A 20,536-nucleotide genomic window follows, 5' to 3' on the forward strand; every position below is an offset into this window, starting at 1 on the left:
CACCAACTCGTGTGGTAGAAGCGTCTCCGGAGGTTGCGCCGGCTGAAACCTCTGACAGGTTGTGCAATTGAGCACCATGTTGGCTATGTCTTCATTAATACCCGGCCAATATACCGCCTCTCGGGCCCTTCGTCTGCATTTTTCGACGCCCAAGTGGCCTTCATGTAGTTGATTAAGAATCATCTGGCGCATGCTGTGCGGAATAACGATCCTGTCTAATTTCATAAGGACCCTGTCTATGTTGGTAAGGTCATCACGCACATTATAAAACTGGGGGCACTGCCCTTTGAGCCACCCTTCCGTCATGTGGCGCATCACTCGCTGCAGAAGGGGGTCAGTCACCGTCTCTGCGCGTATGTGGGCCAGACTTGGATCATCAGCTGGCAGATTTGCTGCTGTCAGAGTCACGTGTGCCTCAATTTGACGCACGAACCCCTCCGCATCTGGTGGTGTGCTCACTTCTCGGGAGAGCGTGTCCGTCATGATGAGATCCTTCCCCAGAGTGTAGATCAGTTCGAAATCATACCTCCTGAGTTTAAGTAAGATGCGCTGAAGGCGAGGGGGTCATGTCGTTCAGGTCTTTGTTAATGATGTTGACCAGGGGGCGGTGGTCAGTTTCAACCGTAAATCGTGGCAGGCCATACACATAGTCGTGGAACTTGTCCAGTCCAGTTAACAAGCCCAGGCATTCTTTTTCTATTTGCGCGTAGCGCTGTTCGGTAGGGGTCATGGCTCGTGAGGCATATGCAACCGGGGCCCATGACGACGTGCTGTCTTTTTGCAGAAGTACCGCTCCAATACCAGATTGGCTGGCGTCTGTTGAGATCTTTGTAGGGCGAGTCGTGTCAAAGAACGCCAGCACTGGTGCCGTGACCAGTTTGTGCTTGAGCTCCTCCCATTCCAGCTGATGCGATTGCTGCCAGTGGAATTCTGTTGATTTTTTTACGAGATGGCGCATATTCGTTGTATGAGAAGCCAGGTTGGGAATGAACTTCCCAAGGAAGTTGACCATGCCCAGGAATCTTAGGACAGCCTTCTTGTCAGCCGGCCGTGGCATGGCTGTGATGGCGCTAACTTTGTCTGCATCGGGACGGACCCCTGATCGTGAGATGTGGTCCCCGAGGAATTTCAGCTCCATCTGGCCGAAGGCACACTTGGCGCGGTTGAGACGCAGGCCATTTTGTCGTATGCGGGTGAAGACACGTCGTAGACGATGCATGTGTTCCTGCGGAGTGGTGGACCAAATGATGATATCGTCCACATATACACGTACCCCTTCGATGCCTTCCATCATCTGCTCCATAATGCGGTGGAAAACTTCAGATGCTGAAATGATGCCGAATGGCATCCGGTTGTAGCAGAATCTGCCAATAGGGGTGTTGAACGTGCATAGCCTTCGGCTGGCCGGGTCCAATTGGATCTGCCAAAATCCTTTGGACGCATCCAATTTGGTAAATATTTTGGCTTGCGCCATCTCGCTGGTGAGGTCCTCTCGTTTCGGGATGGGATAGTGTTCCCGCATGATGTTGTTATTCAGATCTTTAGGATCTATACATATGCGGAGCTCGCCAGAGGGCTTCTTTACACAGACCATGGAGCTGACCCATGGCGTGGGCTCCGTGACCCTGGATAGGACCCCTTGGTCCTGAAGATCCTGCAGCTGCAACTTGAGGCGGTTTTTGAGTGGCGCAGGAACCCTGCGAGGTGCGTGAACGACACGGATGGCGTCCGGTTTGTGTCGAATCTTGTACGTGTATGGCAATGTCCCCATGCCTTCTAAAACCTCCTGGTTGTGAGCAAGGAGGGAATGGAGATTTGCGTGGAACTCAGCATCCGGGAAGTCGGATATCTCATCTGGAGAGAGAGACATAATGCGCTGTACCAGGTGAAGGACCTTACACGCCTGTGCGCCCAGTAACGAGTCTTTTGATGAGCCGACAACTTCGAAGGGGAGTGTGGCCGTGTGCATCTTGTGAGTTATCTGTAGCTGGCAAGATCCTATGGATGGGATGACGTTCCCGTTATAATCAACCATCTTGAGCCGGGATGGCGTGATGGGTGGTTTGACCTTCATGGCCTGGAATGCAGAATATGCAATCAGGTTGGCGGATGCGCCGGTGTCCAGGCGGAAGGTGACGCGCGATCGGTTAACCGTCAGGGTGGCACACCACTCATCGGCTGGATTGATGGCATTGACCTTGTTGACATTGATGACGGAAACGCGGAAGGCATCCTGGTCATCTGCATCACTTAACTGGAAGTCTTGATGCGTGGGCTGGACGGTCCTGACTTGTCTGCAAGATTGTCGGGGATGTGCAGGATCCATGGGTTGAGCCGAACGACAGTGGGCAGCATAGTGGCCCATCTTGCCACATCTGAGGCACTGTCGGTTTTTAGCAGGACATTGCCCTTTTAAGTGTACAGCTCCACAATTGCCGCACGTCATGACGTCACGGCGTTCGTTGCGCCACTGCGCATGCGCAGTGCGATCTTGCGGTGGGCGCGCTTGCGCAGTGCGTCCCTCGATGTGGCCGTTATTTTTGGCGCGCACCAGCGCGGGAGACCGCGAAAAGCGCGGGAAGCGGCCGCTGTCGTCCGGGCCGTGGGTCGGGAAGTAATCGACGGCCTGGATGCGTTCAGCGTCGTGGGCGGCCTGGCTTGCCGATTCGACGGCTGGGGACCCCCTCCGTGCCAACTCGGACGCCTGAAATCGGGCAAAACGGCAGGCTGCATTCTCGTGGAGGACACAGGCTTCCACAGCAGACGCTAAGGTGAGGCTTTTTATTTTAAGAAGCTGCTGGCGTAGGCCACTAGAGGCAACGCCAAAAACAATCTGGTCCCTGATCATGGACTCTGTGGTGCTGCCGTAACCGCAGGACTGCGCTAGAATTCGGAGGTGCGTCAAAAAGGGTTGAAAAAGCTCCTCCTTACCTTGCAGGCGTTGCTGAAAGAGGTATCTTTCAAAACTTTCATTCACTTCAACCTTAAAGTGCTGGTCCAGTTTGAGGATGACCGTGTCATATTTGGATTGGTTTTCGCCTTCTTCGAACACCAGTGAGTTGAAGACGTCGAGGGCGTGCTGACCTGCGTAGAAGAGGAGCATTGCAATCTTCGTTTCATCCGAGGCACTCTGTTTTTCGTTGGCTCGGATGTACAGGTCAAATCGCTGCCTGAAGAGCTTCCAATTGGTACCTAGGTTCCCCGCGACTTGCAACGGCTGCGGTTTGTCGGTGCGGTCCATGTCCAGAATGGCAGGTTAGTTGGCAGGTATCGATCCACTCGTGTACCATGTGGTGTTGGGCGTTCTGACACACAGATGAGCCAACACGGTTGTATATGGTACAACGCTATTTTATTTAAACTTTCTATGTACAGTTTTGTCTTGATACTCTGCACGTGGGGATTCCCTGTTTGTGATCTTGTAACAGGTCTTGTCCGTGTCTTTGTCCCCAGACCTACTGTCCACTAGGTGTCGTGCTCGTGCTTTTATGTGGTTGGTGTCCTTGTGTGTGATTGGTTGTGGTGTTGTGTGCTCTGATTTGTCTGTTGGTGTGTCCATCATGATGTGTGTGTTTGAATATCATGACACCCAGCTTATCAGTAAAGTGATCGTTCTAGAATTCCTAATCAAGTGCTTGTGGTTGACGGAGACCAGACAAGATCTAGGCAGGAGTTGAGCCCTGGCCTCTCATCGGCTCACAGGCTGAGTTGAATACAGCTAATTTACCAAAATTCACTAGACTCTGGGGTGGTCTCGGCGGATTGGAAATTAGAAAACGTGACACCACTGTTTAAAAAAGGAGGTAGGCAGAAAGCGGGTAATTATAGGCCAGTTAGCTTAACTTTGTAGTAGGGAAGATGCTGGAATCTATCATCAAGGAAGAAATAGCAAGGCATCTGGATGGAAATTGTCCCATTGGACAGACGCAGCATGGGTTCATAAAGGGCAGGCTGTGCCTAACTAATTTAGTGGAACTTTGTGAGGACATTACCAGTGCGGTAGATAACGGGGAGCCAATGGATGTGGTATCCCTGGATTGCCAGAAAGGTTTTGACAAGGGGCCACACAAGAGGTTGCTGCATAAGATAAAGATGCATGGCATTAAGGGTAAAGTAGAAGCATGGATAGAGGATTGGTTAATTAATAGAAAGCAAAGCATGGGGATTAATGGGTGTTTCTCTGGTGGCAATCAGTAGCTAGTGGTGTCCCTCAGGGATCAGTGTTGGGCCCACAATTGTTCACAATTTATGTAGATGATTTGGAGTTGGGGAGCAAGTGCAATGTGTCCAAGTTTGCAGACGACACTAAAATGAGTAGTAAAGCAAAAAGTGCAGAGGATACTGAAAGTCTGCAGAGGGATTGGATAGTTTAAGTAAATGGGCTAGGGTCTGGCAGATGGAATACAATGTTGACAAATGTGAGGTTATCCATTTTGGTAGGAATAACAACAAAAGGGATTATTATCTAAATGATAAAATATTAAAACATGCTGCTGTGCAGAGGGACCTGGGTGTCCTAGTGCATAAGTCACAAAATGTTGGTTTCTAGGTGCAACAGGTGATTAAGAAGGCAAATAGAGTTTTGTCCTTCATTGCTAGAGGGATGGAGTTTAAGACTAGGGAGATTATGATGTAACTGTATAAGGTGTTAGTGAGGCCACACCTGGAGTATTGTGTTCAGCTTGGTCTCTTTACCTGAGAAAGGATGTACTGGCTGTGCAGAGGAGATTCACTAGGTAAATCCCAGAGTTGAGGGGGTTGGATTTCGAGGAGAGGTTGAGTAGATTGGGACTTGTAATTTAGAAGGATGCGGGGGGATCTTATAGAAACATGTAAAATTATGAAGGGAATGGATAGGATAGATGCGGGGATGTTGTTTCCACTGGCGGGTGAAAGCAGAACCAGGGGACATAGCCTCAAAATAAGGGGAAGTAGATTTAGGACTGAGTTTAGGAGGAACTTCTTCACCCAAAGGGTTGTGAATCTATGGAATTCCCTGCCCAGTGAAGCAGTTGAGGCTCCTTCATTGAATGTTTTCAAGATAAAATAGATAGTTTTTTGAAGAATAAAGGAATAAAGGGTTATGGTGTTTGGGCGGAAAAGTGGAGCTGAGTCCTCAAAAGATCAGCCATGACCTCATTGAATGGCGGAGCAGGCTCGAAGGGCCAGATGGCCTACTCCTGCTCCTAGTTTTTATGTTAATCACGATGTCCCTGGGGGGGGGAAAGGGAGGGAGGGGCAACTCGAGTTCCATTCCAGAAAGCTGACCAGGAGCTTTAAAGAGATGGGCACCAAGTGAGGACAGGTTGGGTTCGACTGTGAAGCCCAGGCTTGATTGAATATTCTAGTCACAAGGCCTCAGTCATGAAAGATGACCAATTGGATAAACACGTGGTGATCCGGCAACCAGCGTCACTTTGGGAAGAGAAGAGATGAATACTGTAGGGAGAGTCCTGGAAGTTTCTCCCTGAGAGGTTCCTAAAAAAAAAAAATTATGTCTACTATTTTTCATTTTGGGGATCTAATCTGAATAATAAATGCTATTGTTTCAGAGTTGGAATCCAGACAATCAGCAACGTTAAGGCCCTCATTAAGGAATGAATCCTATGACCTCAGACGTAAGATGTCCTTTACAGTGGCATTTGTATAAATCATAAGAGAGTAGCCCAAGGCAATAAACCAACTTGACATGAAATATCTCTGAGTGTGTGGGGCCAGGGTTCATAGCTGCTGCTGCCAAGGATACAATGGGCTGTGTAAGGGAGTGTCCATGTGAAGGACTGAAAATTCAATCAGAAATGACACAACTTGGAGCAGAGATCTAATACCTCATCCTCACTAGAAAATTATATTTGGTTAGCTTTGTAAGAGCTGAAGTGTGTGTATATATATATATAAATTTTTTTTAACCCATTTTGATCTCCTCCTGCATAGGGCGATTTTATGTCAAATGCAGATCCCAAATAAATTTCTCATTTAATTGGAGTGTTTGAGATACAACTTGAAACAGTCTTCAATCTAATCTGCATTCAGTGCCCGTATTTCTCTTTCTGGTGACATGTCTGTTTGGTATTCTAGTCCCTTCACCCTCCGTCTTCCCCAGGATTTAATAACTGTCGCGAGATTGTGGCAGTGTGATTGGCAGAATTTGCAGTCAGTCATTACAGTTGCGCTAAAATGTGACTGAGAATATATCCACCTGAGTAGACAATGCCTCCTTTTAGAGGGTTGTCCTCTGCCACTGAGGAAGAAGTGAGGGTTGACACAACTGGAGTTGCTTTGAGATGTGGCCTAAGGTTCCTGCTCTTCCCAGGTATGGGCGGGGTACCCTACAAAATGCCCGCACTACTTATTCAACTTTACATCTCCTAATGCGAGTGCAGTCACAGGGTGTTTTCTGTTCCATTCTGGAGCACCGAGCCAATCTGTGTATTATAGTCCTGGCTGGTCCATGTTAAATTGACTGTACACTGTATTCGTAACTGTGTCCTGCTGAGACTGCTGTGGCAGATGGTTCAGTGGTGATCACACTTCACACGATAGAAACATAAATCTAAATCTTCCTTTCCAAACTGTCAGTGATTGCTAACTGTTGGAATGGCGTTGGGAGTTGGAGTGAGGTTAAAGTGCATTAATTTCAAGCAGAATCATTTCCTACCCTTTTCACTGGATCACCAGAGCTGACTACGTTGCACATATTTTAAAACTGTTTGACTTGTCTGTGGGCACCATTATGTTTTGCAGCAGTGGTGACTGGCATTCACTGTCTCAGACAATTGACAGAGTCTTCAGAGTGTCCTGGGGTGTGGAGGAGGAAGCTCTTATGAAAACCCACAATTGAAAAGAGGTCCCCTGGTACTCTTGAAGAGATCCCAGATTAAGGAATCCATCTTGTCCCAACCTTACCTGCTGTTTACCCAGTGAGCGACACCTTGCACTTGGGTGAACAGGTCTCGTGGCTGGTGACAGATCAGGGTTGGCAATCCGAACAGGGGATTGAGGGGAAGGTCACTGGGGAAATGCAGCCATTTCTGCTTGCCGTGTGTGAGAGTTCCTGGGATTTTAATTCCCCCCGCTGCCGTTTGTCTCCCGACAGGTGCCTTGCAGATTGAGAACAGCGAAGAAACCGACCAAGGGAAGTACGAGTGTGTGGCATCGAACAACGCCGGAGTGCGGTATTCTCCTCCTGCTAATCTTTACGTGAGAGGTAGGGAGCGGCTGATTACTCAACACCCTCTCACTAAAGGGTGCTGGGCCTCTCGCACGATTTCTGTGGCCTTCTATTTCTGAGTGTTTGTTTTCCATTAAGGCAGTTCAGCACAGGGGCGTATATTCCAGTTAAGTTGGATTCTTATATTAAAACTCCTGGGAAAACTCATCAGATTTCCTGGGAGGAATTTTGCAGCCATGATGTCAGGTTAAATTTGCCTATTTTTGATTTCCTTCTTCAATAATAAAAAAACACCAAACAGTTTAATATACCACGGTTTCTTTTTCACAGTTGCTCTCCTGACAGAGAACCGTGCTCAGTAAGGTTGGTGAATCAAGCACGGATGTCAACACGTCTGAATAGTGTCACTCTGTGAGTCGGACGCCAACTCCAGAGGCCCCCACCCCACCCCCATTCTTGCTCACCAGAAGACACTATGGTTCAGCTGAACTCCACAACAGGAGAGCCTTATCGCCCTATCCCCGTAACTCCACCTAACCTTTCGGTGACTCAGGACCAGTTTTAGCATGGCCAATCCGCCTAAACCTGCACATATTTGAAACCGGAGCACCCGGAGGAAACCCACTCACACACGGGGAGAATGTGCAAACTCCACACAGTCACCCAAGGCCGGAATCGAACCTGGGTCCCTGGCCCTGTGAGACAGCAGTACTGACCGCTGTGCCACCACCATCTACCCAAACAGCAGGAGATACTTTCAATCAAAAAAGTGGAGGTCTAAAACCAAGGAAATCAAAAATGAAGAGCTCTTTGGTCAAACTCAGCAGAATAGCTAATCTCAGTGGTCATTTTCGGACACCCAAGTTGTGCAGCACAGTTACAACCTATGGGCGATGTCATACTTGCGATGTCACGATGCTAGGTTTGTTTGATTAAAAAATTAAGCTTATTCATGAGATTGGAAGGGAATGGTCACGTGACATTCCCCTTTTACCCACTGTTGACGATGGATATTCAATATCCATCAATAAACACACCCAAGTGCCAGCATTTATTTTGGCCAGAATCCAGTAGCTACTAGATTGAGAGATATAAAGGCAGGAAGAGACATTAAAAAGTGTTCTTTCATCACGACAGTGTCCAATTTAGTGACAGGCGTGTTGGGATCCACTTGGTGCACCTAACAAAAGGGCTAACTGGCATCATGGGAGTACACTGTTGCAGTGAATCTGACTGCGGCATTGTACCATACATTTTAGTTGGATTATCTGCTGATCACTTGGTCTGTGGGCCAAAATGTTTCAAACCCCCTTCAAATCATGTGATATACGCCCCTGTTCTACCTGAAGATAGGCTACAAACTGTAACTAGTGAGGGAAGGAGCAACTTGTCATTACAGAATTTGCTTGAGCTCAATTCATGAGAGTTAATGTACAAGAACAGATATTAAAAGGGTCCCAGATCTCACTGGATCTCTGTCCATTCCCAACTCTTTGGTCCAAAAAGGGAATTCCATTGTGTAAAGTGTGCATTAGTTTGGAATAACTAATTCCCATTTATTTTGCCCGCGTCTGTAATTAGCTCAGCCTGGTCCCATCCAATTGGAAACCCAGCCCATGGAATAGTAACTCCTCTCACTGAAACCATTAATAGATAATCATTGGTTGATTTTCAGAATGCCGTAACTTCAAATTTAACAGCTATTTAGTTATTTAGTGTATCGTATTTTCTAGAAAATTTACATTTCAAAAAATTCTCGAGTAATGTGTCAGAAAAACATATTATGGGGCATTGCATAAAAGCACAAAATGGCTGGCAACTCTGCCCTCAAAATGCTGGAATGGAAGATCAGGCCAGTGGATTTTCCAAACCACCTAAAAATATTGTTGGTCCTCAACTATTTAAAATAATTTACAACACATTTATGTAAATTTGGACTTTGATCCAGTGATTATTGATTGCAGAGGAATGGAAAAGGATTAAATATTGTGCCCTGAGTAACTTTTCACAAATTTGTGTAAATCAGGGTTAAACTTTCGGTCATAACTCTAAACTATCAATTGTCTACCTAGTTCCTTCCAGACAGGACAGCATAACTATCAGCTGGGAATTGTTGAATCTACCATCGATGCCAAACCTAGGAATAGATACTGAAAAGGGCTGATGGCAAATTGTAGTATTTTTTTTTCATTTATACAAAAACAGCGTGCAGTCTCTAAAATCCCTTGACTCCTAATAATCGGACAATGTTCATGTAGTGCAGAGAGACCTCGAACCCCTCACAGCACTAGTGTTTTAAAAAAATCTTGGTCCAGTTCAGCTGATCCCAAATGAGACTGTTATAAAGTCGGTACAACAATGAACTTTTCCTGAAACCATTTCCGAATCCTTGCTGGTCATTGTCATTGGGATATATGTTGTAACCAACCTATCGCAATTGCTTTAAGAGCTCAAGAGACTGTTAAGGACAGGTAATTGTGTTTCTGCCTAATTTGCGTTGTCATTTTAAACACAACTAAATGCAAAGTGTATATTCAAAGTTTTCTGATGGCTGGGGAACGGCATGTTGACAGAGAGGGCAGCAATACAGCAGCATTGTATTGTGCGATTCAAACTGTAGGTATCTCCAGGGGCGACAGGAAGGAATTGAGACCCATTAGTGATTCCTGTGGTTGGTATCGTATGAGCTTACCCATGGCAGGGAACTCTTTAAAGAACCTGCATGTGGCTTATCAGTCCCTGATACGAGACAAATCTCAAAATGAATACATCCCCATGGCTTTCTTGCAGCCTCAGGAGGCTTATTTTCTCATAACTAAAATAGACGAGACATCCAAAAATATCTTAGACTGGGAACAGATGACAAGAGACCAGGTGGGAAATTATTTGATGGGTTCAGTTGTAGAATAATGAATACAAGAGAATGATCGTGAAGGACTAGATTGTCAATAACTTAAACTGCAAGACCAAAGCATCAGATTGGAAAGAAAACTGGTGCTTGGCTCTCAAGACCAGGCGCTCAAGGAATAATTGAAGGTGCCACTCTCTTTGGCTCGCCTGCTTTTTGTGGAGAAATGCCCCATCCACGTTCGGCACCTCTCCACCATGACACAACTGAGGAGCTCTGTCACTGCCCCTCCCAGAAATGTTGCTCGTTTCTTGCCTGTCATGTACTCTGTCCCTCCATGTGCAATCCTATGAGCGCCTCGAGGCTAACAACCCTTGCCTTCAACTTCAACTCGAAGGGGCTTCTGAGTGGAGGACTGGATCATTTCAGTTAAAGCCTTGTATTCTTTGTAACCCCACTGAATAAAATTGCCCAATCAGAGTGAATTGATACTGAATTCTGAGCAGTTCTGTGCTGCGAATTTGATTCCATTGAGACATGAGCTGGAGGATTCTCTCATTAAATTTCGGATTTTCTAACAGCTGACAGAAAGAAGACTTTCATCCCATCCATCTGGGCACAATTCCAGCTGCAGCCCGGGGGATGAAAGAATGGTAATCGGCTCTCTTTTTTTTCTCTCCTTCTTTATAAAAATATGACATTCTCCAATATCTCAGTGCTCACTGGAGCCAAATCCTTGGTAGCAAAATAAAAAGCTACTTCAAGATGTCTGGTGTTTCAGGTGTTGCAAATTCTTTGCAATAAAGCAGGCAGCAGGTGGTGTGGCATTTGTTTAGACTATATTGCCATATTGCTGTGCACAGCTTTGCCTGAAATGAGGTCTGGTTGCTCTCTACCATTCATGACTCCTTTCGAATCTACAATGGGGCTAATTTCTGCCAACGTTTAGTTGCAGGAAACTGACAGAGATCCATATCAATAAAACAGAAGCAAGTATTTTGGAAAGCGAAAATGCTCTTAATCTTGCTTCAGGGGAACTAGTCTATCAAACTGATTTAATACCACAGAGCCAAGGTTTTCTGAGCACTAATTTACCTATGTATTTTTAGAAATTAGGACGCATACGCACGCACACCCACCACACATGCACACACGCACATATGCAGACATACACATGCACAGGCACACATGCACAGGCATTAAACAGCACTCGGTAAATTGGTGTCTTAATGTCCAATGGCAGGGGGGAAAAAATGTATGATATTGACAGTTGCAGCACAGTGAAGGCTTTTTAACCCTGTGCCAGGCCTCATTCTTAAAGGTGTATCCACTTAGTTCCATTCTCCTCCCCTTTTCCATGTTCTTTTTTCGCTCCTTTTTTTTAAACTGGGGAAACCAAAGTGAAGGCCAAGGCTCATTATGCAGGGTACAGTCAAGATTAGCAGGAGAAAAAACAAGGAATATGAACATTTAGGTGGATGGTCAACAAAAGTCTGTCAGGGAGACTGATAGACTGATAGAGGCATGGCCGCAGGAAAGGAGGTTGGGGTGAAAGTTGGCACAAATGGGGTAACGCTCTGAATCCGTGTTTGACCACTGGATGCACAGATCAGACATTTCTGCCATGTGCACCCCTCATTATTGATTTGCGCTCCCAGAAGGGGACGCCTCCATAATGGGAGTGAAAATGTATTACTAACCCTCCTGCCTCCCCCCCACATCCCCCAATGAGTCCGAGAAGTAGAAAGCAAATCTATTGACCATAAAGAGATTGTTTTCCCTCTACCCCTGCCTCCTAACTTGCATGGCAGAGACTATGTGGTCTCTGAGCTTTATTCCCTTCACAGGCATATATTTCTAATGTATTCTCTATTCCTCTTGTTCGAACAATACAAAGCTGCTCGAGGCCATCCTCTCCTTATGCTGTAACAACTAATAATTTGAGAATGATGAAATGACAACACAAAGGGGAAATATTAATGCAGTATATTAACATAATGGCTACACTGTAAGTAGATCAGCATTGCCAGCTGAGAGTTATGAATTCACTCCACCAACAGTCAATTTACCAGAATACAAATTGTTAAAAAAAATTATCCTCTTTGCATGCCTTCTATGTAAAGTAGCATTCACATCATAAGAAAGTAATTTGTTTTTGTTAAAATTTTGTTCTTTCCTGGTGCCTGTAAACCATCAATGCCCCTGAGCTCCCTCTTCAAAGGATAAAGCGGTTGCCAAGGCAACATTTTGACTCCTGTATTGGGGCCAGTTGCTTGATGGTCGCTTCATCCTCCTGAAGATTTGACCTCTGAGGGTTCAAAGGTCATGGATGAAGTTTACGAAGGAAAAGTAAGATGTCATTTGAAAATTTCTACTTTGAACTACTGCCATTAGACAAGTGATGATATTAGGAAAGATATAAAAACCAATTGGATGGAAAGGTGAAAGGTCATTGGTGATGTATTGAAGATAACGCAACTGATCTTTTTTCCTGTAATTTTAATTTTGATGATAAAACGTTAGGGGGATGGATATTTGATCCCTCTCCGAGCTTTCCTGCCTAGCCTGCGACATACAAGGTTTGACTGTGTTTAAAAGGGATTTGTGGCCGCAATGTGGGAACAGCGGACTCCTCTCATGAGCGACAAGCGCGCAGTCAATTTGTAGAACAAGGCCTTGTCCAGAGAGCTGCAGGCTGACGCGCGCTCAGCACAGAGGCTGAGAGCTTGAGTCGGTTGTTCCTACCCAGCGATGGGAGCAAAACAGCTGCATCTCTTTCACTTCTCCAGAAGGTTGCTGTGGTAGGGATAGATGGGGCCTAATTATGGAGCCTTTAGGAAGAACGATGAAACAGCAGTTTTATTTCTGGGGAGCTTGCCATCAAAATTCTGAAACCAACCGAAAGAAGTGAAAGAGATGAAAGGGAATAAAGGAAATGTTTAAGTTATGTGTTTTAAGATAATACATCAGCCTTGCGTTAGCTTTTATTTGTTTTTTAATTTGGTTTATCAATGGAATTGTTTGAGTTAAATATCAATTCCCTCAGAAGGACTAATTATTGAGGCGACACACAAAAAAAATTGATTCTTGAAGATTTAGGCGAAAAGGTCAAAGGTCGTTAGTGAGAGTAGATGTTGCAGCTAAAAGCCTTGAAGAGGCCTTTTTACTCTCTCTGTGTTTCCCCTATTTCTCTTCTCCCCATGTCATTGTGTTCCGCATCAAACCCCCTACATCCCTCAGAGCTACGAGAAGGTTGGTGTGTTTTTCTTTTTTACTTTTTTTAACCCACATTACATATGAATAATCTTTTTATTAAAAAAAACTAAACCCCCACAGCACAGTTCAGATAATTTGCACTAGTCTGTGGGTCCCCGTTTTTGCATCCCAAAAGTTTCCCCCCACTTGTTTTGGTAATGTGTTGTGCCTTGTGGTGATGATACCTTGGCGCTTGTACACTGTTGCCTGGTGCATGATGGGAGAATGTAATAACATGCTGCATGCTGCTATGTCACGCTAAAACATGCTATGACAAGACAGTGTTCCTGCTGCATTTCAATGAGGTTTCAAGGTTTAAAGATGGGCTTGGAGCCTTCCAGGCATCTGTTTGTACTATTTACACTTGGACTACACTGAATAATAACTACCTGATGAGACAACTTTGTGTGAGTGGGAGGGGAAGGGAGGAGAAGGCAGATTTTGCAATACGAAGGAATTTCTGGGTACATTGTGTGACGTACATTATGGGTTTGAAGTGTACGATATCAAAGGGTAAGATGGAAGGTAAGGTGCCAAGGTGGCAGCCTTTGAAAGGTGTTGTGCTGTCTTCCAAGGTTTCCCCGCGATGGTGGCATTGAAGTGATTATGTTGCATCTGACACATCTTGAGGTCATTTTTAGAAATCTATCTGATTTTTCAAAGGTGATTGTGGGGGTAGGGGTGCAAATTGAACAATGTTGAGGCTCAGCGGAGGATGTTGACTTCAGGATGTGACCTATGGGTACATTGGGAAGTGCAGGGCCAGGAAAGTCTACTATAATCCATCTGAAGAGTCCCATTGTCTATTGTACCCCTCCATCAAACCTTTCTGCAGATAATTATTCATCGCTGTTGCATCAGCAAATGAATCATCCCACTGCCTTCTTTGGCAGACCATCATTCCATTCATTTGCCATTTTCTGTGTCAAATAGTTGACACTCGCCACCTTTAATCCTCTCTTCAAAGTTTTAGGCTGTGTTCTTCAGCAGAATCTGTATTAAACATGTTGATCTTTATCGTGTCTATCTTTGAGGATTTTTAAACTTCAATAAGATTACCTATGAGCATTCTCCTCTCCTGTGTCAACATTCCCAGCTTTTGCAGAATTTTCTTCATATCTCAGATGGCTTAATCCATCCATCAGATTAGTTGCTCTTTGCTGTATTTGCTCCAGGCGGGTCCTGGACCAGAGCTTCTTCCAAACTCAGAATTACCTACTGAGATTTGTGCTTTTTCCTCTTGCTATGCAGGCGTATGTACCTACACCACATGGACTGCAACAGTTCAAGAAGCTGGCTCACCACACTCTTTGCAAGGGCAATTGCGGACAGGCAATAAATGCTGACCTAGCCAGCAGTGCCCAAATTCCATAAAAGAATTTTTTTTAAATCTGATTCGCTGCTAGACATTATGATGGTAACTTCAGCAATCTAGTTCAACCAAATTATCCAGCTCCTTTTGATGACTTTTATTTTATTCTTCAATAGGCAGATGATTTATAGATTCCTCATCCATTAAGCCGCTATACACCTTCCACCACCACTCATTTCCCCAGATACTTTTCCTTAGAGGACTCACTGGGAGAATATCAGGAATCCAGATTAGTTGCAAAGGCATGTGTGTGTTTGTGTGTGTTTGTTGTGTCTGTGCACGTGTACCTGTGTGTGAGGGAGACGGCGACTGTCCCAAAAAGGGGCCAACTGTAAGACGGGGGTAAAAAATTGATGCTTCAGTTTATCTTACATCTTTACAACTGAACAGCATAGACAAGTTTGTAAACTTCAAATTGAGCTGATGTGGAGTGTCTACTGTACACTATCTCTACTTGTGTGCCTCATTTTGAATATTAGCCCAGCCCATGGATCTCCCATAGATGTTGGTGATGGTAACTCAGCTTCAATAAATGTTAGTGATGGTAGCTGAGCTTCAAAAGTTGCCATTTCTTTTGTGATGAATTCCTCAACATGAAAAGTAAAAAGTGTGTTATCCCCCACAATAACGTTGCCTGTCAGGGAAAACCAACTCGAGAACTGAATTGGCAGGGCTGAGGAATACTTCTCATCACCACTGGGGAATAAGGAATGGGGAGTAAGAAAAACCTCACGATTCAAAAGCTAAGTGAGTTAAGCTTTAAAATGCCACTAAAGGATTTCCCAGCACAAAGAATGTTTGAGCCCTTGACACAATAAAAGAATGGATCTCTGGAGGTCCCCGAGCAGGGTGCCTGCTTGTCTGCCTGATCTTTTTCAGACCATCCTGAGCTTGAGACATTGGATGATGTCCTCAATGGAACTGAAGTATTCTGTTTCTGGGAGAAAAAGAGAAGCCAAGGATAGGAAGGATTTAAAAGAAGCCTTTGAGTAAATGTCACACCAGCAAAAAAAGATGGTTACAGAGAAACCTTTGCCACCTTCCCAGCTGGAGGACACAGAAAATATCAGCGGCAGTAAATTGACTGCTAGCCATTCTGAAGTGTGTGATATTCATGTGTAAGCCTAGATAATGTTAGCAGTTTGTATAAGAATGGAGGACAACACATGCCAAGCTTAACTCTGTCTTCAGCTAAGGCCCACAAGCCTTCCTAAAGAGGTCTTTAGATATCAATCAGCAGGAGGAAATGTGCTGATTTTCCTACCTCCCTAGCCCAGGGCACAGAGATCAATTAGGCCAATGTCCGTGCTGCCCAGGCTGAGGTAGATGAACACAGATAGCGATTGTAGCTTACCAGTTGAGTCATCGGAATTTCAGTTCCTTTTTATTGATTTCCTGTCTCCCATTCCCAGAGTAGAAGAGGACAACCTGCCTGCCTGTTCCAGCAATTACTGTTTGGGGTCACACTCCATTGAAGATGTACAAATGTGGATACAGAGGTGATTGACACTCTAGTATTCCTCTTCTACTCAATGGTGCAGCACATTGGCACAACAGTGCACACCGGTGCACACTGCCACTATATTTTTGCCCAATGGCAAAGTGACTCCATAGGGAAAAAAAATAGACAATCTGTTTCATAATCAACTTCACTGTATATTGTCCCACCACCCGCCCCAGCATAAACACACACAGACATTAGACACACACTGTTTGTGCAGCGTTGCTGGCTTATGATAACGACATTTAGATTGAATATCAAATGTAAAGGGGAAACAGGATTCAGGACTGGAATCTCAACAGGGATGCATTGAAAGAATTAAATAGTTTCAAGCTGAAGGAGATAAAACAGGAGCACCGAAAATAAAATAAATCTGCCAGTCATTTGAAATATTCTGCGCTGTTATTGCCCTTGGCGCAGTCCCTATTTGGTCCCATAATTCATCGCACAGAAGGAGAAAAGATAGAGGAAGAAAGAGGTCCCTGATGGTTCCTGACAACAGTTTGCCCAATAAAGCATGTCTCCGCTGCCTTTATGCCATATTTAGACAGTAATTAAAACTGGAAATGGGCATTTGAATTTTTCCCTTAATTTCGTGAGGATTTACTGTCTCCAGGTTTTCGTGCTCGCCAAACCTCCTGTCTCAGACCCTCTATTCGATTAAATTTGAAAGCCATTAAGAGGAAAAATATTCCTACCCTGTAGGTACATCAAAGTAAGTGGAGATGAAAGAAAATCATTTTTACATAAAGTACAGCCCCTATCTCTTAAAGAGGAAGTCACCCGATTGACAAATTATATATATTTCAGTAGTTTGCCGTCCAACAAAATACTTAAAGGGTTAGACAGAGTAGCTGCAGCTATTTCTGCTGAATTTTGTTTTCTGGGGCAGGGTTAATTTTTGTCCTGACCCAGCGTTGCTTGTGCCCGATCCACACACCCTGATTTTTGCTCGAGAGACCAGTTAATGGCCAGAAGCCTCCTCAGCCATTTTCAAACCAGAGACCAGATGGACAGGTTGGGGAGGGGGGGGGGGGATGATGATTAAATAGTAAAATGGAGCACATCCCACCCCCACCCCCCACCTCCTCCACACCCAGGGTCCGTCTTCAGGAGGTTGCCTCATTTTTGCCCACTTTGGGGGCCCCACTTGCCCACTGGAAAATGCCAGCCGGCACGAGAAAGGGGCCTGAATTGGCTAAAGTGACTGTTCATTACTTGCAGCCAGTGGTGTGAAATTCTGGGCCCGTCCACCCATGTCTGGAGCCCATGGTGTTGCAATAATGAAAGCTTCATGTGGTATCTAACATCATTCCTTTGGTCAGTCCTGACATTTGAGTATAATTTCAGAATTCCAAATCCAATGCTCCCCAGTGGTGAATTACTGGGCTCAAAAACAACCTATTGCAGCAGCGGTGAACTGATGGGGTTTGTTAACACAGGTCTTAACTGTGATATCTGTGACCCCTGGGTGGTAAAGGCCGCATTCAGATCAGACTCGCTCCCTGGTCTGTTCAATTTAAGCTGTGGTAAAAGCAGAAGAAGATGTTGTCAAGTTCCTACCCCTAGTCACCTTCCCCCGAACATGTGAATCCCCAGATCATCAGCCTTCACTGTGCATGCTGTCATTATCTTACTGGCACTCACTGTGGAGGCTCCTGCGTAAAGAAAGACCAATTGGATAAATTACCAAGATGCCTTCCCTACCTGTGGCACCATTATCCCAGTATGAGTCACAGCAGAACCCAGTGAAGAAAAGAAGAGAGGGGGGTAAAAAAGCTAGATTATCCAATCTTATTTACTCCTTGTCCAAGTGACATACAGTGACAGTGTATCAACGCTGCACCAACCTTTATTATTATATTGACAGGCTATCCAATTGGTATGTCAGACACCACTTTAGAGCTTGCACAATCTAATGAAAGTCACGGTGCACTAAGCACCCTGACAGAACACTGGTATAGAATTAACAGAGCAGTCTTCTGAATCAGCAGCTTTCAACTTTTGGTGCGTTTTGACAGAACGGCCTTTTAAGACTGCCACGCAGTTCACTATGCCCTGCATGCTGTTTTTGAATAAATCAAAACGGAGTCATGGGGTAGATGTTTAACTTCATGCTTGAGCATCTAACTGGCGTTGCAGATCAACTGACAATTATGGGGTCTGCCCAATTTTAATTGAAGTCATTGTGAATGGCAATCGGGTAGTTTCTTCCAAAAGTAACCGATCCACAAGGCCAGTTTGATACCTGGGCGGCGAGTAAATTATCTACCTCAGAGAGTATTGCAATACAGAAGGGGATACTTCAACCCATCACACCTGTGGCAGCCTCTGGAAGAATGCCTTTATAGTCAAGTAATACTTTCCTCTGTTCCTTCCTCACTTCCTTGTGAATCTGTATTTTTCAGAAGTTTATTTCCTTTCCTTTTAAAAGCTATTATGGGGCGCAAAATGTCTAAGTTAATTTGTGGCGGGTTTTTCAGGGAGTTTCCTGACGGCTCTGCCGGCGAGTTCCCCACCGCTATTCAATGACACTCAGTCACCTTTTTGGGCCCACCGTCGTTTCTCACCAGTTTAGCCCACATTTCGAATTTTCTTTAGCACTGGGGATCTGAACTACAAGATCGGGTCACCATTTTGAAAGGGTGCTCCAATCTCTAGGTGAGCTTGTGGGTCCCCCCCCCCACCCATGGGCAATGTCACCCCCCCCCCAATATACATGGACAGTACCCCATATCCCCCAAGTGAGGACACCCTGTTGCGGGGTCTCTGAGGGTCCCCCCACTTCAGGCCCCTTCAAGCCCCCTTACAGCACCCCCTTTCCATCTAGGACACCACCCATCACTCACCCAGCCTCCTGGAGGCCCCTACTTAACTGCCTTGCACACCCCCACCCTTCAAACTCCTCCCGCCCACCCTAATTTCTTGGGCATGGTCCCCTTCATCCACTGACCCTTGGCAGTGTCTCCCTAGCACAGGCACCCTTGCCTACCACCCTGGCATCAAGGCAGTGCTCCTGCTGGCTTGGCAGTGCCATCCAGGCACCTTGGCAGTACCAGGGTGGCAGTGCCAAGGTGCCAGCTGGGCATGGCCAAGAGTGTCTGCATTCCAGGAGGAAGGCCAGAGAGCCACCCTGCACTTACCCTGACCACCCAGGGGTATCCACTGGCCCAGGAGAGGCCCCGGGTGCCGTTCCGCCTGGTCCATGTTTGCGTGGACCAGCACTGATCGGCGTCCAGCTGCAGACTCCCTGGGGAGGCCGGAGAATTGATGGACACTGGTGGATCCTGGGCAGGTAGGTCGTAGGTAGGTTTACGACCCACTTCCACGAGCATCACTCAGTCCCGCCAGTTTGGGGCGGAGTTCCGACTCCGACATCTCATGGGACTTCGGGAAATCCCGCGAGGCACGGAGCCTGTCGGTAGGCTCGCTGCAAGCCTCCCCGGTATTCTCAGGCCGTGTTGTGCTCTCGCTTGAACGCAACGGGGCCAGAGAATTGCGCCCATGGATTCCGCCGCTGTAAGAAAATTCTACTTGCTAATACCTTCTGCATTTAAAAGAAATAGCCTCTTACTCTTTTGGTAATGTGACATTTCCCCCTAATTACTAACTCACCAATTAATGGAAATAGGTTTTCACTACTTATCTTATCAAAATCCCTCCTAACTGGGAACACACAATCTCCCGTTAACCTTCTCTGATCTAATGAAAAGAACCTCTATTTCTCTAGTCTTTCATAACTAAAACATCACATTCTTGGTATTGTTTTAGCTTTCTCTCCATAATCTGAAATCCTTCCTAAATATTGAATGAACATGTCGCTGTAGTCTGTATGAGGGTATGACACCTCTATAATCTGTCAATACTCCCAGTTTATCAACCATCCCATTTTATCTGGTGGGTAATTGTTTGGACTCCCAAACACAGCAGACAACAGAATTGAATAGATTCCACACGGATTATAATTTATTGATGGATTCTCACTCATGACAGCCACTTGTTAATCGTGGATGGAGAGTGTGTGCCGTTGTCAGATAAGGGCAGGAGCAAGCCGTTGCTGCCTGTTGTCACATGGTTAGGTGCAGATGTGTAAAATGGACCCTTGGGATTGAGGTAGAAAGATAGAGGCAGGCACCCAAAGATCTATGTCCCAGAAATTACCAGTGTCTCAGGTAGATGAGAAAGCTGTGCAGACAGGTACACACTCTGTCATTGTGTCCATTTAACTGCAGGCTGCATACGTCTTCGAAAGTCTTGTGTGTTGGGCCCAGGAAATCTGAGATGATTCACTTACAGCTATGGCTTCTGCTTATTGCTGCCAATAACTGAACTAATATTGATTGCAAACGCTTAACTGCAATACTCTCTGAGCAATGTTGCCATTGTGTT

At 45.6% G+C, this 20,536-nt stretch overlaps 1 protein-coding gene across 1 annotated transcript in view; it reads left to right on the forward strand.

The window, feature by feature from the left end:
• The window catches only part of LOC140395214 (receptor-type tyrosine-protein phosphatase delta-like), a 634,165-nt gene that overhangs the window by 385,318 nt on the left and 228,311 nt on the right, over nucleotides 1-20,536 (forward strand). Inside the window, exon 7 of the mRNA XM_072482754.1 lies at nucleotides 7,097-7,207. Coding sequence (XP_072338855.1) covers nucleotides 7,097-7,207 — 111 coding nt within the window. The remainder of the gene's footprint in view (nucleotides 1-7,096; nucleotides 7,208-20,536) is intronic.

The sequence above is a fragment of the Scyliorhinus torazame genome, chromosome 18 (assembly GCF_047496885.1).
Source record: "Scyliorhinus torazame isolate Kashiwa2021f chromosome 18, sScyTor2.1, whole genome shotgun sequence".
NCBI lineage: Eukaryota > Metazoa > Chordata > Chondrichthyes > Carcharhiniformes > Scyliorhinidae > Scyliorhinus > Scyliorhinus torazame.